General features: G+C 40.3%; 1 protein-coding gene across 1 annotated transcript in view; it reads right to left on the minus strand.

The window, feature by feature from the left end:
* Nucleotides 1-16,506, minus strand: part of ARFGAP3 (ARF GTPase activating protein 3) — a 38,406-nt gene extending 21,900 nt beyond the window's left edge. Inside the window, exons 1-7 of the mRNA XM_082488915.1 lie at nucleotides 16,365-16,506; nucleotides 10,359-10,477; nucleotides 9,081-9,153; nucleotides 6,426-6,557; nucleotides 4,294-4,377; nucleotides 2,126-2,213; nucleotides 1,666-1,722 (exon numbers count right to left, since the gene is read on the minus strand). Of these exons, the coding sequence (XP_082345041.1) occupies nucleotides 1,666-1,722; nucleotides 2,126-2,213; nucleotides 4,294-4,377; nucleotides 6,426-6,557; nucleotides 9,081-9,153; nucleotides 10,359-10,477; nucleotides 16,365-16,433 (622 nt within the window). The 5' untranslated portion in view covers nucleotides 16,434-16,506. The remainder of the gene's footprint in view (nucleotides 1-1,665; nucleotides 1,723-2,125; nucleotides 2,214-4,293; nucleotides 4,378-6,425; nucleotides 6,558-9,080; nucleotides 9,154-10,358; nucleotides 10,478-16,364) is intronic.
* Between the last annotated feature and the right edge of the window lie 2,473 nt (nucleotides 16,507-18,979).

An 18,979-nucleotide genomic window follows, 5' to 3' on the forward strand; every position in this document is an offset into this window, starting at 1 on the left:
GTGTTGGAGCCACTCCTGTTTAATATCTTTATTAATGATTTTGACGAGGGGATTGAGTGCACCCTCAGCAAGTTTGCAGATGACACCAATTTAGGTGGGAGCTTTGATCTGCTTGAGGGTAGGAGGGCTCTTCAGAGAGACCTGGACAGGCTGGATCAATGGACCAAGGACAATAGTATGAGCTTCAACAAGGCCAAATGCCAGGTCCTGCACTTGGGCCACAACAACCCAATGCAGCACTACAGGCTTGAGGAGGAGTGGCTGGAAATCTATCCAGGAGAAAAGGACCTGGGGGTGTTGGCTGACAGCTGGCTAAACATGAGCCAGCAGTGTGCCCACGTGGCCAAGAAGGCCAATGGCATCCTGGCCTGCATCAGGAATAGTGTGGCCAGCAGGGCTACAGAAGTGATTGTCCCACTGTACTTGGCACTGGTGAGGCCACACCTTGAGTACTGTGTTCAGCTTTGGGCACTGCAGTATAAGAAGGACGTTGAGGTGCTGGAGAGGGTTCAGAGAAGGGCCATGAAGCTGGTGAAGGGTCTTGAGAATAAGTTTTATGAGGAGCAGCTGAGGGACTTGGGGTTGTTTAGTCTGAAGAAAAGGAGGCTGAGGGGAGACCTTATTGCTGTCTACAACTACCTGAAAGGAGATTGTAGAGAGGTGGGCGTTGGTTGCACAAGTTACAACCGATAGGACAAGAGGAAACAGCATGAAGTTGCACCAGGGGAGGTTTAGGTTAGACATTAGGAAAAACTTCTACACTGAAAGGGTTATCAAAGACTGGAACAGGCTGCCCAGGGAAGTGGTTGAATCGCCATTCTTGAATGTATTTAAAAGGCGTTTAGACATGGTACTCAGGGACATGGTTTAGAAGTGCGCCCGGTAGAGCTAGATAACAGTTGGACTCTATGATCTCAAACGTCTTTTCCCTCCATTATGATTCTATGATTCTGTGGAAACAAGCATACACTGAACAGAGGTTCTTCACGTAAGACAGAACTTGTGATGTCCAAAGCAAACAAGAAAAGGACTTGTTTTATGAGAACATGTGTTTAAGATACAAGTGAGAAAACCAGGAAGTGTACGTGGTTAACTGTTTTTCCTAGCATCCAGCTTGCAAAAAAAAAAAACCAAAAAAACAGAAAGCAAACAAAACAATGACTCTGGACATCAAAGTATTACAAATACAAGATTTTTCCAACCTAAATTTTTATGTTCCGTTTTCTGAAAAGGGAGCAAAACCTACATCTATATAGAAAGACTGACCTATTAGTACAAGATATGTTTGCTTAACATAAATAACAGGCTGCTAATCACAACACAATGCTCTATTCCATCTGTGTGCTTTAAATGCAGAACTTAAGGCAGTCTAACAGGAGGTGTAGAACATTAATGGTCACCTTTATTAGGTGTGATACCTGTTGCATTTAAATGCATCAGGTCAGCTAAGATAAGATAGATAAACCAGAACACTGACTAAAATTAATTTCTTAGGAAGAATACCCTGTTTCACAGAAGAAGTTGTAATACAAATTCAGTTGTTGCAGCTAACTCATGCACACTGATATTAAAGTATTCCACATCTCTTCCGAGTCGTACATTCTCTGTACAAATGAATATTTAAGTACACCATACTGGTTGCTATCTTCTGCTTACACTCATTACCTAATGCAGCTTTTGGTGACGTACTAAGGCAATCAACACTTGGTCCATGTTCTGGTCCTAAAACATAATGAATAACAAGGGTAAGAATATCAGAAGGCTCTTTAAAATGCTTAAATACCAAAACACAGCTCACTGTATTCAGGGTACTCTGTTTGACACATATAGCATAATGTGTTATTTCTATCACAGCTTTACCAGTTACTAAAAGAGCAGCAGGCACCCAAAGATTCACCTCAAGTCTTTTGAATCTAATTTTAATTTTGATTTCTATTAAACATTATTAAAGGAACACGCAGTACCACACATTCTAGCATAACCCTTCTAAAAAGTCCTTCCTCTCCAGATTTCTTGCGTTATTAGCACGGTTAGGTTATTTAACTAATAAAGCAGAGTAAAAAGAGCCTAAACAAAGAGACTACGAGAAAAATGCAGCTTGTTGTTAACAAAGAATCAGTCATACCTTCATAGCATTCTGGAATATTTTCTGAAGTTTTCTGCTGTACAGAAACTGGCTCTGGCTCTGATAACACCCACTCTGTATTCTTTGCCTTGAAAAAGATAACAAAATCAAAAGTGCACACAAAATAGAATTCAGCAAATAAATATGAGCAATGAGCTCAAAGACTGTCTAAGCATCACTGACTAGTTAATATTGGATTCTTACGATTACAGCTTCTAGGTTTAAAACCTGTTCCCAGAAGGGCAGAAAAAAAAAAAAAAAAGCATTTTAATTGTGCTTTAGATTTATTTATTGTATGCTGCCTATTGTCTTTACTCATGACAGTAATACAGTACAGGAAATCTGGATCATTTATTTACATATAATCACCAAGCCTTCTCCTCACATCAAGCTCTTGCACTTCCAATTTTCTGACAATTTTTGATTGCGAGCAGTCCTCCCAAGTCTTCCTGATGAGTCCTCCCCACTTCCCTTAGACATATCCTCCTCAACAGGCAGGTCCGTGACCTGGTCACAACAATATTGGCCGAGTATTATCTTTTCCACCAGTGCTGTGCCACTGCCAGTTCATGCTTACTCTTCCCTAAAATCTCAATCTCAAAAATTCCCGACATCTTTCTCAAAACATCCATACCCAAATAATCTCTTTCCCTGAGGTACACAGACTGCTTGTCTCTACCCTCCTGCCTTTGCAGCTGTGAAAATTTACTTTATCCTACCCATACATTCTCTTAAGAGGGTTTGTATCAAATTCCTACTTCTTGTCCTTAACCACAAAAAGATTTACAACAATTTTCTGCTGAAACTTCTTTCGCTTTAGTTTGCCTCAGTTTATGCTTTTTCCACTCAACTGCAAGCATTCTTCCAAGTTGCCTTTTGCAAACAGAAATTATTTGTCTACTATCAGGACAGACGATCTTCTGGTGAAGACACTAGACTAGAATTCACAATAACTCATTTTTTTAGTCTTTGCAATGAGCATCTCTGAGTAACACAGTAATCTTCCCAGGTGTAAAATGTAAATACTCTTTCACCATTTCAAAGATGCTGAAATTTATTTTTATAAGACATTCAAATATTGTCTGCAGTAGAAGTTCCTAAAATAGAACAAATAAATAGCAAAAAGGCTGAATTTCCCTTTAAAATGCACCATGTTTGAAACCTCACAAACACAACAAAAAAGTTACATTTTAAAATGTCACAACTGAATAACAAGAAGGATAAAAAAATTATTTTTCCTTTAAATTACAGCTTTTTTCATCCTTAAGCATCCCATATACACTAGAACGTCACTAAAAAGTCATGTCATTTTCACTGTGTTCTTTGCGCAGATGCAGATATGAGAAACTTGCCTAGGTTTTTATTAGTTGCTGTTAATACACATGCACAACCACAATGTCATATCTGAATGGGAATTAACATGCATATTAACGGGTGAAGAGTTTTCACAACAAGGGCTAATCTGATATACCCAAGCTCTTTGAATTCTTCTCTGTCCCAGAATACACCTCGTGTACAGACTGCAACTGTACTAGAAAACTTAATATTGTTGCAATATTTAGGAATACTAGGTGTAGTAATAACTTAATTGCTCTAAGTTGAAGATCACAATTGCTGAAGTTGTTTTCACTGGTATTTTTCAAATACTCAAGAGTCTCTATGAAATAAACACAGCATCAATCACCTTAAGGAGGTAAGATCAAATAAATGAAAACCAACAGTTGTAACAGACTTCAGAAAGTTTAACATTTTCAAAGATGATGTAAGTATTTTGGAGGAAGAAAAAAAGCTTCTGCTTAGCAAATATTTGAAGAACTGTTAATCTTTACTTATTAGAGCCCAAAGTTATCACATAGTATATCTAAATCAGACCACTCCCAAACAAGGAATCATGAGTCCAAGTGGAATTGTATGCCTACAAAAAAATATAGTTTCATTCCACATTTAGCTACTATTTGGGTCATTCTAAATTATCACCTCAGAAAGTGGTTCACATCCTGGAAGAATTTTGAGACCCACAGAAGGAAAAGCAGATAAACATTAACTCAGTGACCTACCCCTTCTCTATAAGTTTGGGGTTTTTTTCAGGGTTTAATCTTCATCATAGAGCACACAGTTAACCTAAGTGTTTAGAAAGCTAATATGAATTAAATGCAGGTAATCTATACCTTGGGAGAAACATGTGATGCAAAAAAGTCTTCCTCTTTGTTTTGAGGTGACACAGGTGGCATTCCACATCCATCTGTCCACAGCTAGAATTAAGAGAGAGAGAATATTACAGGACAATTACATGAATATATTTTTTTCAAATGCACTAATCTTAAAACTACTTTTTTTTCAGGTTAAAAGTTTATTGAATTTTTTTTCTGGTATGTAATTTTTCCTTATAAATTTGTTCGACCTTCAATATATGATATTCCTTTTTTTATTTCATACATCTTTGATGTGTTCCTTCATATTACCCATTTCCTTCCTAACAAAAAGCTCAGTATAAGTTCTGCTGCAGTAATATGGTCAATATTTAGTATCACTAGAGCTTTATAGTAAGTTTTTTCATATTCTCATATAACATATTTTATCTCCAATATTCTTATTTTGCCCAAAGCAAAAAAAGGTGAAAACATAACACTAGCAGTCATCGGAAACAGTTTGCAGAATTGTATCAGTGTGGTCCGGTAGTCTCGTGAATTTTCCCACCTAGTCTCAGAGTCCCAAAACCTCTGCTACAGTTAAAGCAGAGTTTTGCAAGATGCTAACAGCTTTGAGCAATACCTGATCTCAGGGCAGGCTGGAGGGCCCACGGCGCCAGGTTCTTCCTAGCATCGTGCAGGACAACACTGTAACCTGTCATCTGCACTCCAAGGTTACTCATAGGCAAATCATTTACCATGGTTCTTTCTACTATGTGCAAGAGATACACGACCAAAAATAATGACCTCTGTCAAAAAGATTACCGAATGTGCAACGAGCTTACCTCATCATTCAACGATCGACTTCTCTATCAGTAAGTTAGAGAAAAAAATTTTTCAAATGTGACAGGGGAGGGGATGGTTGGTGCTAAATCTAATTATCTGAATAATTTACTTCAGAAATTTAGATAGCACATAATCACTTCAGTTTTCAGTACATCATTAAAAAATATATTTGCTAAAATTTTTTAATAAAACATACATAATTAACATCAAACAATTCAATTGGATGGAATTTGTAATTGAAGCAACAGAATCACAATTTTTCAAAGTGTCATTCAGGGAACTTACCATCAGCTTAAATGAACATGGTATAGTATATTTACTTAAATGTGTTTTATATCTAAAGCTGTTTAGTAATTCATAAGAAACATTCTCTGAAGTCAGTGATGTGAACTATATTGTCTGTAACATTTATAACGTAGAATTACTATAATCCGTTAAATTTCATGCTATTTGATACATAGATTGGAAAAAAAAAAGCTGCTTTCTTGCTTTTCTTTTAATTCCCACTCATCAATTTCAAAAAGTCACAGACTTTAACAAGCTGCATTAAGCAATCAAAACATGCTTTCTGTGTATGCAGACGAGAACTGTTGTCAAACTTACTTAACACCTCTGCAAAGTAATTCTGCATACTTTGCTAATAACTTCTTCCTGTCAGCAACCTGACACTGTTTTGACAGCATGCATGAACCATTTGAGCATTTTTAATAGTGAACAGCAAGCTCAGGGCTTCTATAACTTAATAATTTTTCAAATATTATTTTTTGCAAAGAAAAAAAGCAAACCCACACATTTACGTGTTCAATTAAAATACCACTTAAATCACAAATATTTTGTAGTTAATTCTACTAGCACTTTTACATTTTTACATGCTGTACTTCTCAATAATAATTCAGTTCCAGATAAGCAAAAATAAAAACACTATATAGTTCATGGAGAAGCGCTGACATTTTTATTATGAGATACCACTAATATAATTTTGGAGCGCACCTACAAACAAAGAAGTTTCCATTTTGAAGAATACCTGAAGTTTCTGCCTAGAACTCCTATAAGTTACGGCAAATGTTAAAATTAATGTTTTGAATAACCCAGAAATGATCCTGAAATATCCAGTTGAGCACTATCTCAATTTTCTTCTTCCCAACAAAAAGGTAAGCTACAAATAGTTTACTGCCCAGCTTGCCTATTCACTGCAACGTGTATCAGTACCTCCCAAAGACAGACAATCTTTCGCATTACCTATTAGAAACCTAAAATGACTCTAGAGAGAAAGAAGATTAAAGTTTTTTCAGAAATCTTAATGACACAGGACACACGCTACTCACATCAGTACCATGCTTTCTTGTTGCCTGTGTTGCAAGGGATTTAATCTTCTCCTTGTAAAGCTGAGCACCACGACTGTTATATTTTGCATTGGTATCATTTGTTGTGCATCCATGTTGATGGAAAAAAGCGGACTACGAAGCGAAACACAGAAAATGCTATGAGAAACAGGTTTAAAAACTAATGCCATTTAACATAAAAATATATCACAATGCAGCAAAATACTCTGCTCCGCTACCTAAATCTAATATTTTAAATTATGAAGTCTATAAAGTATGTATGTCTCCAAAATACAAAGAAAACTCAATTCTGACAACCTCTTTACGTATAAATAAAACAACAGAAAAAACAAATACATTAGTGGGATGTTTTAAAAGCATATACAAATGCAAGGTTGTCATCGTATACAAAGAATCCTAGTTCTGAAATTAAGTCTAGAAAGAAAGAGGTAAAATTGATTGCCAATACCTGTGCTTCAAAGGGCATTCCTGATACTCTAAAAGGCATTTCTTGGCTTCATCTCTAGCATGCTAAAGAGAACAATGTATGTTCAATAGCATCAAAATGACTATATAAAAATGGTCTTCCTTCAAAATAAAAGTGTGTGTATGCACATACATATGTACTTATATATCTATATGCTTGTGCTTCTGTGATTATGACAGAAACACTCATAAACATCTGAGATGCCAAAGATTGTGCATTTTTTCATTTAAATATATACACACACCTATGAACCTGATATTCAGAGGTTTTTTTGTAAACCCTAATTCCAATCATTGTAGACATTTATTCTGAAAACAAAAGGAACTAAGAACACGTCAGAGTTTCTAGCAATCTGATACATAGCTACGAAGCTTAGGACTGCTGTTAACCAAGATTCAGTATCATCAGGCAATTATAGAATACAAATGATGAATGTTAATCTGATAGTGTTTCTAAAGAGTAGTTAGTAAAAACAAAAGCAAAAAATGGAAAATACTTTTTTAATGCAATTAGAAGAAAAATGTTAATTTTACTTTTTAAAATGTCCAGACAGTTTACTAAACTAGTCTTTAAAGTTTCAGGTATTAATTTTCCTAGGTAATCCAAAACAGGCCATTGGGAATTCGAAGGGTGGCTGTGGGTGTCTTACGCCTCTTGGTACCATGAATGATAGGAAACAGTGACATCAAAGTAGAAAGACAAAAAGTCATAAAATTAAATAATAAAAGTTTACTGTTATTCTTCTGGTAATATGCTTTCTAAGATTAAGTGAAGTACTTTTCAAACTTTGCCATCTCTTCTTTCCAACCGCCTTAAACCCTTTGTATAGCAAAGTTTATATACTTTAAACAAAGCTTTTAACCCTTTGGCTAAAAAAGAAAATATTTTTCATGCAAAACCTCCCTCTTCTGATTAGTACATAAAAATCACAGTTTTGACTAAGTGGCATAATAGAAAATCGATGAGTAAATTCACATAAACAGCAGTGTTAATACAGAAAGGTGTAACTTAGAAAGGACAGGCAGAAGAAAAAGAGGGAGAAGACACCATGCAACTGCTCAGATTAGCAAGCCAGAGACAGTGACCTGCTGAATGCCTAATTCAAAGAACAAGGTTTGATTGGAAAATGCAGAAGTGGAAGACAAATAATAACAATCCTGAATTCATTGCTTTTTATAAGGAAATAGAAGAAAAAATAGAAAAAAACAGCAGAATATTGAAGTGTTGCATTTAAGGAAAGCAGATTGTTAAGGAAATTTTTAAGAGAAAGCCTATGGAAAGCAAGTTTGGGTGAAGTTTCTTTAAGAAACAACATTAAGGACAAAGCACAAATGAAGAAACATAAGGGACAAGCATTCAGAAAATTAGAAGAAAAGTAGAAATTACTTAGGGAAGTTGCATGTTTCTACCCAGGGTTGGTAAATTTAGGGAAGCAATCTTATTGGTGGTCAGTCTTTGAAAAAACATAGGAAAACAGGCTCGAGTTGACAAAGGAAAACATCCTCTTTTAAAAAGGAGATTGAGAACAATACAGCAATCAACATAACTCCAATTTACAAAAATATTGTGTAACAAACTTATTTGTAAGTACATGAAAAATCAAGTTGAAAGGAACAGCCAATACGAATTACTCCAAAGCAAAACACTGCTATTTCCTCTCTGACAGTGTAGCATGTCTTATCTTGACTTCAGCTGTACCTCCGGTATAAGTCAAATCTTCACTTCAGTGTAACATTTGACAGTGACATGATTTTTGACATGATATTTTCATAAACCATGTAAGGAAACGCATTCACAGGAAGATGCCCATAGCTAGGTTTACAAGCTGTTGGAAAGCCATCTTTCAGCAGCTGTCAATGTTTCCCTGTTAAATTAGACACATTTTGACAGGGAATCTGATCTGGCCTTTTCAGTGATTTTTATTTATGACTTTTAAGAAAAAATAAAACATTTGCAGATTATACCAAGATGGAAAAGTTGCAAGAAGTATGGAGGATGAAATCAGCATTCACAGGAATTCTTAAAAACAAGGGGGAGGGGGGCAGGAGGAAAGAGAGAGAAATGGACTGGAAAAATAAAAATATCCCCAAGATGCAAGCCAATAAGGACAGACAATAGCTTCCAAGCCTAACAAGCTTCAATGTGCAAAGCAAATACTCTCCAGTACATACAGCATTTGCATTTCCTCCAACTTGCATGCATCTCAGCTGAAACCAAGACCAATTGGAATCCAGTTCTGTAGATCTGAACAGAAGGAAACATTTTTAATGTTATCTCCAAAGCCATTTAAAAATCTCTCTAGCTTTTTTGTTTGTAAAGTGTTTCTCTCCCCCCCATGTTTTTTTTTTTGTACAGAGAAAAACATGCAGCTATAGAAAAAAAATCTGTGACAATACACAATGTGCAAAACAAATTAATAAAGCCATGTAGAACTGCCAGTTTTCCAAAATGTAAAAGCTTGAAAAAAGTGCACCCTCTGGCTGACAGGTTTTCCCTTTTAAAAAGCACCAACGAGATACATTTTCAGGAATTGCATTTGAACTCTGCCAACAGGAGATGACAATCACATGTATGTCATGGACAAAATGACAATTCAAATGTCATATCACAACAAAAATTTTAGGCTCAGTGAGTATGAAGAGAATTAATACTGCGATCGCTAGGAATGGATTCTTGAGAGGCCTCTTCTAACGCTCTTGTGTGCAGCAAAAGGGCAGCAGAGGAATAATTTTAGTTGATGGAAAACAGCTGCCTTTATCTGCAATTCATTCTTGGATACGTTGCTCTCACTCACTTCAAGCAGAACTTCATATTTCAAATACATAATTATTTATTAGGCCAAAAAGGCCCACAGGCCATCAGTCAGAATACTCACCAAAATGTGACAAGCTCGGGGTACAGATTTACTGCACCAATTGATTGACTGAGCTAAACGGCTGCCAAAAGGGGTAGCCCTTTACACTACCCCAGTACCAGCACTCAGGTGACACCATAACGAACTACTTCAGGAAGCAAAGCCGGCAAAATGCTATTTAGCTCTCTGAACTGGCTTGCTGGGGGTCAGATTACGATCAATGCACTGTAACACTGTTGAAGATAATTAATATTTGCCTCAGTCATGATTTGGAGGAATAATGAAACACTTAAATATGCTTACTCTGTTCTTCATTTTCATCATCTTCAATGTAGAAACAGATCTGTCAACAAACGTTCACTACCAACACAGCAGGCAGGTAACGGGAATGGGGGCATGGTACAAACTCTGCTGAACCCTACCTATTTACCTAATTCCCAAGCAGCTATCAGATACATCAAAGCCAATACAAACATTAAAAAGGTCTGAATCAGTAATTGAGAGAAGAATGGAGTTTCCTCTCCAACCAGGTATGTGAACAAACAAAAACCTTAAAAGATGCAAATTTTACTATAAAAATATACAAACTACTTACCGAATGAAACTCAAATGAACACCAAGTGATCGATGGGTCCCTGAACAATCAATACAGAGGAAAACTCCGTATGTTATGCTTGCCCAGCTAGGGTTCTTTGCTCCACAGTCAAAACATACCTTAAAGAAAATAAAGATCAGTAACAGGACTTGAGCATAACCACGTCTTATAGGTCAGTGATCGAACTCATCCTTACAGCATGAAGTTGTGTCAACAGGTATTACCCTAATTTTATAAATATAAAGAGGAGTTACACAATCTGCCCACACTTGTGCATCTTTGCCCTAACCAGACAGGACTACATGCCTTTTCAGTTTCCAACTGTAACACAGGGACCACATGTTGGAAACCATGGGTCAGAGAACCCACCTCAGTCTAGTTCAAACACACGTTTAATACAGTACTTCCGGCAATAGTGACATATGAAAGCTTCTAAGAAATATTTTCCCAAGGGCAGGCTCTCTTCATCACGAACCACTGAGTTTTCTCCTTCCTCAGAACATGCATGTGACTGCAGTTATCAGCAGCACTAATGACATTATTATCTACTTTCCTATATAGAATCCTTGACCCTTAGAGCAAGCCACTGAAATCCAGCTGTGTGAAGAAAGCATCCACGCCACATACTGCCCAGCCAAGCACTCTCTGCCAGACATGACTATTTGTATAATGTATCACACATGTATTGCTGTATCAGCCTTTTAACTATTCGTAACATAGACTGGTCAAAAAACAAATATGCCCGTAATTACTGCATAGACAAAACCAAGAATTTCTTATCCTCTGCCACCACGTTAGACTCCTAACATTCAGCCAAAACTATAAGAAGCACCTGTGTCTACATCTCACATGCTTTACGGGTCTGAAGACCACAACTTTCAAGTCCTGCTTCAGTTATTCCAAATTTTGTACTTCTTTGGCCAAGGTAAGCAAGAACAAAAAATTTATCTGATATGAATCAATTTTCAAATGCAAGGAAGAACACAAATTTAAACAGAAGCAGCTGTTCCTAGTTAATGCCATGTGCACACATCTTTTCCTGTATGAAAGCACTTCATTATCTGATCAATGCTTTTTCAGTGTTATTTATAAAGGCTGCAAAGAAGTACTACAGTAAAAGCATCCATCTATGGGTACAGTCAGTGGCATCTACTAAGAAATAGCTCCACGGAGAGACAAGCTTTTAATACAAAAATTGATGGAGTTCCAATCTGCAGCTTTAACATCCTCCCATAAATCTAATGCATCCTCAGATAGCAAGGGAATTTCTCGCTATATACAGGAAGAAAAAAAAAAAAGTTCCTTCCAAGTCAGCTGGGGACATATGGTACACCCTACACGCTGACCACAATGCTTCCAGCAGGCTGGAAAAATAAAAAAGTTAAATAGTCTCCTTGCTAGAAACTCCATTCATACAACTAAACATAGATTTTTGTCTCTATTTTTTTGTACATACCCAGTCAAACAAGACCTGAGGTTGCACTCAAGTCAGCTCTCCTATCATTCACCCAAATTAATTTCAAGTAAATGCCCAGGAGCAGTTTGAGGCTAAACTCATTTTAGTGGGGGTCTATTTAAGCTTGTACAGTTCAAATTTATCAAGCACAAGCAAAGTTCACCAGCATTAGCCCTTCCAACATAAGAACATTTTAAGTCTGATGACCGGCAACACAAACAGAAAGCATGGAGGTCACAGTTTCAGAGCATGCAAGTCCTCTCTTTCTCTCTCAACAGACTTAACATTTATTAATGTTAAGTCATTTATGTATCCCACTATTGTATGTGGAAATGGGGTTATTCACTGACATATAACAGAAAGAAGAAATAAGACAAAAGCTACACAGAATGAGAGACAAAAAGAGGGGTTAGAGGAAGTCCCTGAAACAAGCACAGGTCGAAGAATGAAATACAGAGAGTGAGGGGAAAAAGAACGAGTAACTCTTCATCTATGCCATATTCTAAGAAAACACACAGCCTTAGCAGTCAAAACTCATTATCTTTTTTCCAATTCTCTCCATTCTTTGAAGTAGTTCCTTAAAAAACAACATGAGCCTCGTCTCCATTTTAAATCGGCTATTTTCAGGTTTTTTCTTACGAGGCCAAAAGAACGATGGGGACAACAAAACAGGAGAAGATTCTGCTTGAAACCAAAACTAACAGAACAGCCCTCATCTCACTTCTAATACAGGAGAGCAAAGCAGACTTACAGTCCTAAGTCATGTGGAAATTCCCTGGAGTTAAAATGGAAAACAAGAACCTTGAGTATCAGTGGGTGGTTAAAAAAAAAAAAAAAAAAAATCCTGTGTTTAAAAAAGTTCAGTTATAAACATCCCTAAGGATCCTCCTCCCCTCCCTGGTACAATTATAAGCACTTCTTAATTTCAACATCTTAAAAGTCAATTGCACCACCTTGGAAGCTAGCTGCCACACAGCAGTATAGCTCAGTATCTTCACTTATGCGGGACTCTGTATCAGCTATTTACCATACACCTGTGAAAATAATTCATATGCATAAAAACTATAGCTTTTAGGACTGTGATGCAAGTAGGAACATCTAATTTTTTCATGAAAGTGATATAAGAACTGCTATTTCCATCATGTTATGCAACAGAAATAGAAGCAGGTTTCATTAACATTTAGACTCATTTTTCTTAGTTTTCTCAATTTTTAAAGTGCTTCCCACCATGTAAATTTTAACAAAATTAGGGAAAAAAAAAAATTTCACAGCCACCCTATGAAAGTGTTTCCATTTTAAAAGCAGATAAAATATATTTTCTGTACTGATTTATGTACAACTCAAATATCAAAATAATTAAAAAAAAAATCAATTTGAAGGATATGCTTAAATAATCTATTAGTTTTAAAATACACTTGCATTCTTTTTGCTTATTTTGTGTTAAAGCATTTCAGGACAGCCTAGATTCAGTAACAGTCGCTTTGATAAAAAAAAGAGCAAAAGGCATAATTGAGATGTTTGTACCAGAGCAAATACAAAGATTTGGGTATAATCCACAGCAAGCAGACATTAAATCACACAACGTCCACCTTGCACAAGATACCTATGTTAATAAATAAATACATAATCTTTATTGTTATTGGATATGGAAATGTAATAACATATAGCCTACAGAAATGTTAGTTTTGACACTTCAGAAGAGGTGAGCAGGTTCAGCAAACTTATCCCTGAGGTCATGGTTAAGTAGACACTTTCAACCTCCCATCTAGTGGGGCCACTCCCACACACAGGGCAGCTCCATATCTCCTTCTGCTTGCCATTCCTAGCGTGCAAAGCTACCATAACAGCTGCCTGAACACTAAATCAGCTAAAACTCAGGAGGCAGTCTCACGCTTGGTCGAAGGTGATACAAATCCGAGCAGCTACTCTCTCAGTTACTAGCCACCGTATCCAGATATGCTTTCCTTCTTCTCTTGCATCAGCCATAATCTTCACGCTTGTTGATCCTACTGGAAACCAGCACTGCACTGCTTTGACTCAGAGCAAAGGTAGTTCCAACTCACATCACAGCCACATGACCAGTAATGCCAATATAAGGGAGGGAACAGGAGTGTTTGCCACAGGAAGAAGACAGGACTGCCCATTTTGGAAGTGTCGTGGTCTTAAAATGACTGAGGTGAGACATGACATGATATACTACACTGTACTCTGGGGCAAAAAATAACCCCCACCCTCCAACACACACACGAACCACACCCACGACACACACTGTAATAACGAAACTGAATAACTGATAAACCACCACAACACGCATACTTAGTTTTCAGCCAGTTCAGATCCTTGATCCGGGTGTCCAAGCAGGGACATGAATACTACTATCAACAAAAGAAAAGAAAAAAACAGAGAGAAGAGAGCAGAAAATTAACAGTTTCAGAGGAACAGGTCTATGCCAGATTAAAAGAGACTATATAGCGCAGCCTCAGGTTGCAAGTCTTCAAAACAGGTGGGCTTTACAAACACTCAGGTTAACAATAGCAGACAGCTTAAGGCCTATGAACTTTATATCAAAACACATCCTATTTAATAATTGTAACATGTTTGTTAAGTGTTGTCAGGCAGTTCTATATTACATAATACCCAAAGACACACCAACAACTCAAAAAAAGCTATTCCTCATGCTATACAAAGTAAAGGAAACTAAGATCAAATTACAGATATGTAAATTTCAAGGCAATTATTCAAATATCAGTTTAAACACTATAACCCACAAATTAAACCACACACTTACTTAAATGAGAATTGTTTTCCTAAGCTAATGTGCACATGTACTGCAGAGCACCTAGCAAGTGTAAATGTACATGCCTGCTTATAGTAGGCAGTCAGTAAGCCCAGATGCTGCACAGAGGAGATACCAGTTCTTCCCAAACCGTACACATAAACAACACAGTTAAAGAATACTACTAAGCTTTTAATACAGAACCTTTCCAATATTTGCACTTTCGCATGTCTGTCTTTCCAAGCAGAAAAGCCCTACAAATAAAAGGGGCAGACCACATAAAAAGAACACAAGAGAAAGGAAACAAAACAAGATGTAATCAAACACGAGACGATAAACTGATGGCAGCAACAACTTTTACTTAAGACTGGTCAGATACAAGAGCATGGGAGAGCTGTGAGATCTAAGCTGTTGATGTCTCCAACTCTCCTTCCTCTCTGTCTTTACAGGTCAACAAGAATGCGCTTCACTGCAGTGTTAATGAGTTCTCTGCGCCTGAGCTACTTCTTTCAAACTGACCTAGTCTGAATGGCAGCACACACTGTGCCAATATTGCTTTGTCAACACTGGCACTAAATTTCTGTGTAGCGCCTGACACGACAAGGAGAGACAGATACGACTGAGCAACCACAGGTACCACATCCACCTCACCTAAACGATGAGCGCAATACAGGGGAACTGTTCAAGGCACTCCATCCTCAGGCTTTCCACCCTCACCAGCTATGGGCAGTACTTTCTCATTCTCTTGCAATCCCAATAGCATTACAGAACTACTCAATCTCTTAGACACGGTGCCAGTGAATTTCAGGAGCTTGTAAAAGATTTCTCTGACTCTCCCTGGTTGGGACTAGAACCTTTCCTTGATGCCTCTTTTACTGCATTGCAAAGGCAAGTTTTAGGAATACTTGTGTTAGAAACTAACTGGTGAGCTCTGCTTTTTGAGAAGCCAGACGTGTCCGTTGCCCGTAAAACCTTAATGATTTGCATTCAAAGTGCGGAAGTCAGTTTTGGACCAGAGACAGACCTCCAGATTCCTATCCCCAGGAAACAAAACCAAGGTGTTTCTTCATAATGCTAATGCAAAGTTTCCCAGTGCATTCTTTTCCAGATCATGCGCGTGTCGTAAGGCCAATACAATGGAGCGGATGGCACTAAGAAGCAGCCCGGGAGCACGGAGCAGCTGAAGGGTGTTCTGCCACCCAACACTTCTGCCATGACACCTTGCGCTCCGAGGCACCTTTCCCGATTCACAGCCGGACACCCCGCACACCTTCACACGCAACGGGTGCTTAACAAAAAAAAAAAAACCACTGAAAATAACGAAAGTCGGCCCCGAAACGCGTTGAAACACATTACACGCTGTAGGCTGTCGCTGTTTCTAAACTCGCTTGTTATTTTTAGCTGAGCTGGACCCTCCTCCCAGCAACCCTTACACACCGAGGTAAGCGGGAGGAGCTGCACTCCCGTAAATTAAAGGTTTAACCCCGAACGCCCAGCGCACCCCGCGGCCCGAGCTGCCCAGCCGAGGGCCAGAAGGGCTTCCCCCGCTGCCAGGACGGCCGCCCCCCACAGCCCGGTCCTTCCCGCCCCTCAAAGAGACCCCCTCCCGCAGCAGCGGGCAGCCGGGCCGGGACGCCCGGCGTGGCGGGGCGTGGCGGGCCGCGGGCCCTCCCCCCGCCCTGCCGGCAGTGCGACGTGTCACAACGGCGGACCTCAGCCGTCGCCTCCTCCCCCCCCTCCACTTCCACCGCCCGGCCGGCCCCGGCGCCCTTACCTTGTTGGTGGGGACGGAGCGGAGCCGCTTGAAGATGGCGGCAATGTCCTGCTTGCTGGGCTCGCACATGGCGCCGGGCGGCAGGTGCCGGGGGCGCAGGGGAAGACGGGCTGCGAAGAAGAGCCGCCGCCGGGACGCCCCACGCCGCCGCCGCCGCCGCCAGACGCTCCGCCCCGCCCCGCCCCGGCCGGGAGGTGGCCAGGCAGCGCGCGCGTCCTCGGGCCGGCGGGGCGCGGCCTGCGGCCGCCGGCGTGGCGCGAGGGGGCGAAGCTCCACTCTTCCCGCCCTGCTCGCCGCCTCCCGGTTGCCCTGGCGACGAGCGGCTCTGCTGCGTCAGCGCCTTCCGTTGGGAACGCTAACCGTCGCGGGGCGGGAGAGGGGTGTGAGGCGGCCGGCGTGGGGCGGTGGGTGTTTCGCCCTGAGAGGGCTGAGGCACCGGCCTCGCTTCGTCGGGGCCCGAGGCGGCACCCGGGAGCGTGGGGGCCCGGAAAGGAAACCCGCGGAAGAACACCAGCACCTGCACCGTTGGGTGGCTGTGGAAAAGGTGAAGCAGCCGCGCTCCCCTTCAAGACAGGCGGTAAAGCACGTTATTACGCCTGTGAATAGACTTGTTTCTGCTCTTGGACTCAACAAGTAGGTTGCAAGTGCTCTGTAAAACTGTTAACTTAAAACCATCGTTCCCTCTCTTCACCAGCATTGAAGTACACAGCTGGGGGCAAACAAGTCAGTGCCAGACCAGCAGAACAAAAGGACAACAGGTCTTTCAAAAATAGAATGTTCAGATCTTAAATCTGAAATCTTAAAGCCTCTCAGGACAGGAAGCAAAATAATAGAAATATAAACAGGAGCGGAGTAACTTACTGGTATCCCTGCTGCAAACACCTTGAGTGCCTGAACCACGCTGCACTGAATTTGGCAGCATGCAGAGACCTTCCATCACAGCTCTCTCCCTCACACTCCACCTCAACAGGAGGATTATCACCCAGGGCGTGAAGCTCAGCAAAGGCAGAGATGGCAGGCTAATGAGCCCTTTGCTGGAACACTAGCCAGCATGCCGCAGAGGTCCTGCAGGAGCTGCTCCGGGTCCCTCGTGGCCAGCACTGGACTAAAGGGTGGCCCTTGCAAAGCAGTACAAAGACAGCTTTGTGGCTCTGCAGAACTTAGGCCAGCAGCAGTAAGGTGATCCATGGCATGGCATTTTAGCAGTCTTCATCAGAGACCATCAAGGCTCACAAAGTTGTGTCCCCTTCTCACTTACTCTTCTGACATAGACAGTAGTTATCCATATAAGGAAAAAAAAAAAAAAACAGTTTAGACAAAATTTCTATAATTCTGTCATTTCCTTTCAGAAAAGGTTAGGTTGGAAGGGACCTCTGGAGATTGTCTGCTTTACTTTCTATTAAAAACAAGACCTAGATTAAGTTGTCTAGCTAGTCAAGTTCAAGGCTTTGCATGAAAGTCTAGCTTCAGCCCCCTTTCAGCCTCAAACCTGCAGCACCTTCAGTGCCTTAACTACGAGACGTTCACCATCTTCCATAGAAATTAACCACCCCAGTTCTTATCGGTCGGTGGGGAAGTCAAGCAGGGTGACGAGTCCCATTACTGCCTTGGTTCTGGCCACGCCGCATGAGGCAGGCACACGGTCAGCACAGTCTTGAGCGCTGGTACAGGGATTTCTGCTGGAGTGTATGCTGCGTGCTGTCCCGCGCTGGGCCCTCGGCACTACATCTGAGGCACGTGCTGATCAGTTGGAGTCAGCCACTAGTTTTCCTGACAGGCAGCTGAATGCATGAAAATTTTACTCTTCTTTCCAGAGTGTGGACATTTGCTGGCAGCCAGCCAGCAACTCCAGATTAATTTTGTTCAGTCTGGCACTATTATAGGTAGGGGGCCTGATCAAAGTACAGGATTAACTGTCCAAAAATCCATCTATATGCATATAGCCAAGTAACATGGAGACTAGACTTATGACTCTACAGGCTCAGATCTAAGTTGTTGCCTGTTTCATACCAACAAATATAATCACCCCCCCTTCACAATCACTTGGGGTCAAGAATGCCTAGCAAGAGACCTCCTGTTAAAAGTGATGTTTACATTTTAGGAAGACATTGCGTGTGTAGTCATAGGTGCTCCCTGCAGCACACTCCCCTCCAGAGATTCTTGCTAAATCCCATCTGACTGCACGAGGATTGCCATCCCAGTCTACAGCTGCTGGCCTTACAGGGAGAAAGAGTTGCCAAATTTCCACAAAGGAAAAAGAGTCCATTACGTCAGCTTTACAACTACTATTAAAAAAAAAAAAAAAAGAAAAAAAAGCAGAGATACAGTCTTGCCAGTTGATTGGAACAATTAACATCAGAAAAACAAGGTCATCGTGAAGATTGATCTGTCTGGCATGATCCTAGGAAAGGATGATCTTATTTATCATCCCATACTTTCCCCAGCTGCACTGTTGCCTCCCCAGGCAATGGCACACAAAGGCAGCTAGCTCCTGCCACTGCAGCAACCCAGGAGACCAGAAGTGTATCTCTGGGAAGCAGTGGCCATTAACACCACAGGGGGGGTTGGTTGGTCTGTCTTCTGCTGGCCTCCTACTTCAGGAAGTGGTACTTCTC

This window comes from Vanellus vanellus, assembly GCF_965231255.1.
Source record: "Vanellus vanellus genome assembly, chromosome: 1".
Taxonomy (NCBI): domain Eukaryota; kingdom Metazoa; phylum Chordata; class Aves; order Charadriiformes; family Charadriidae; genus Vanellus; species Vanellus vanellus.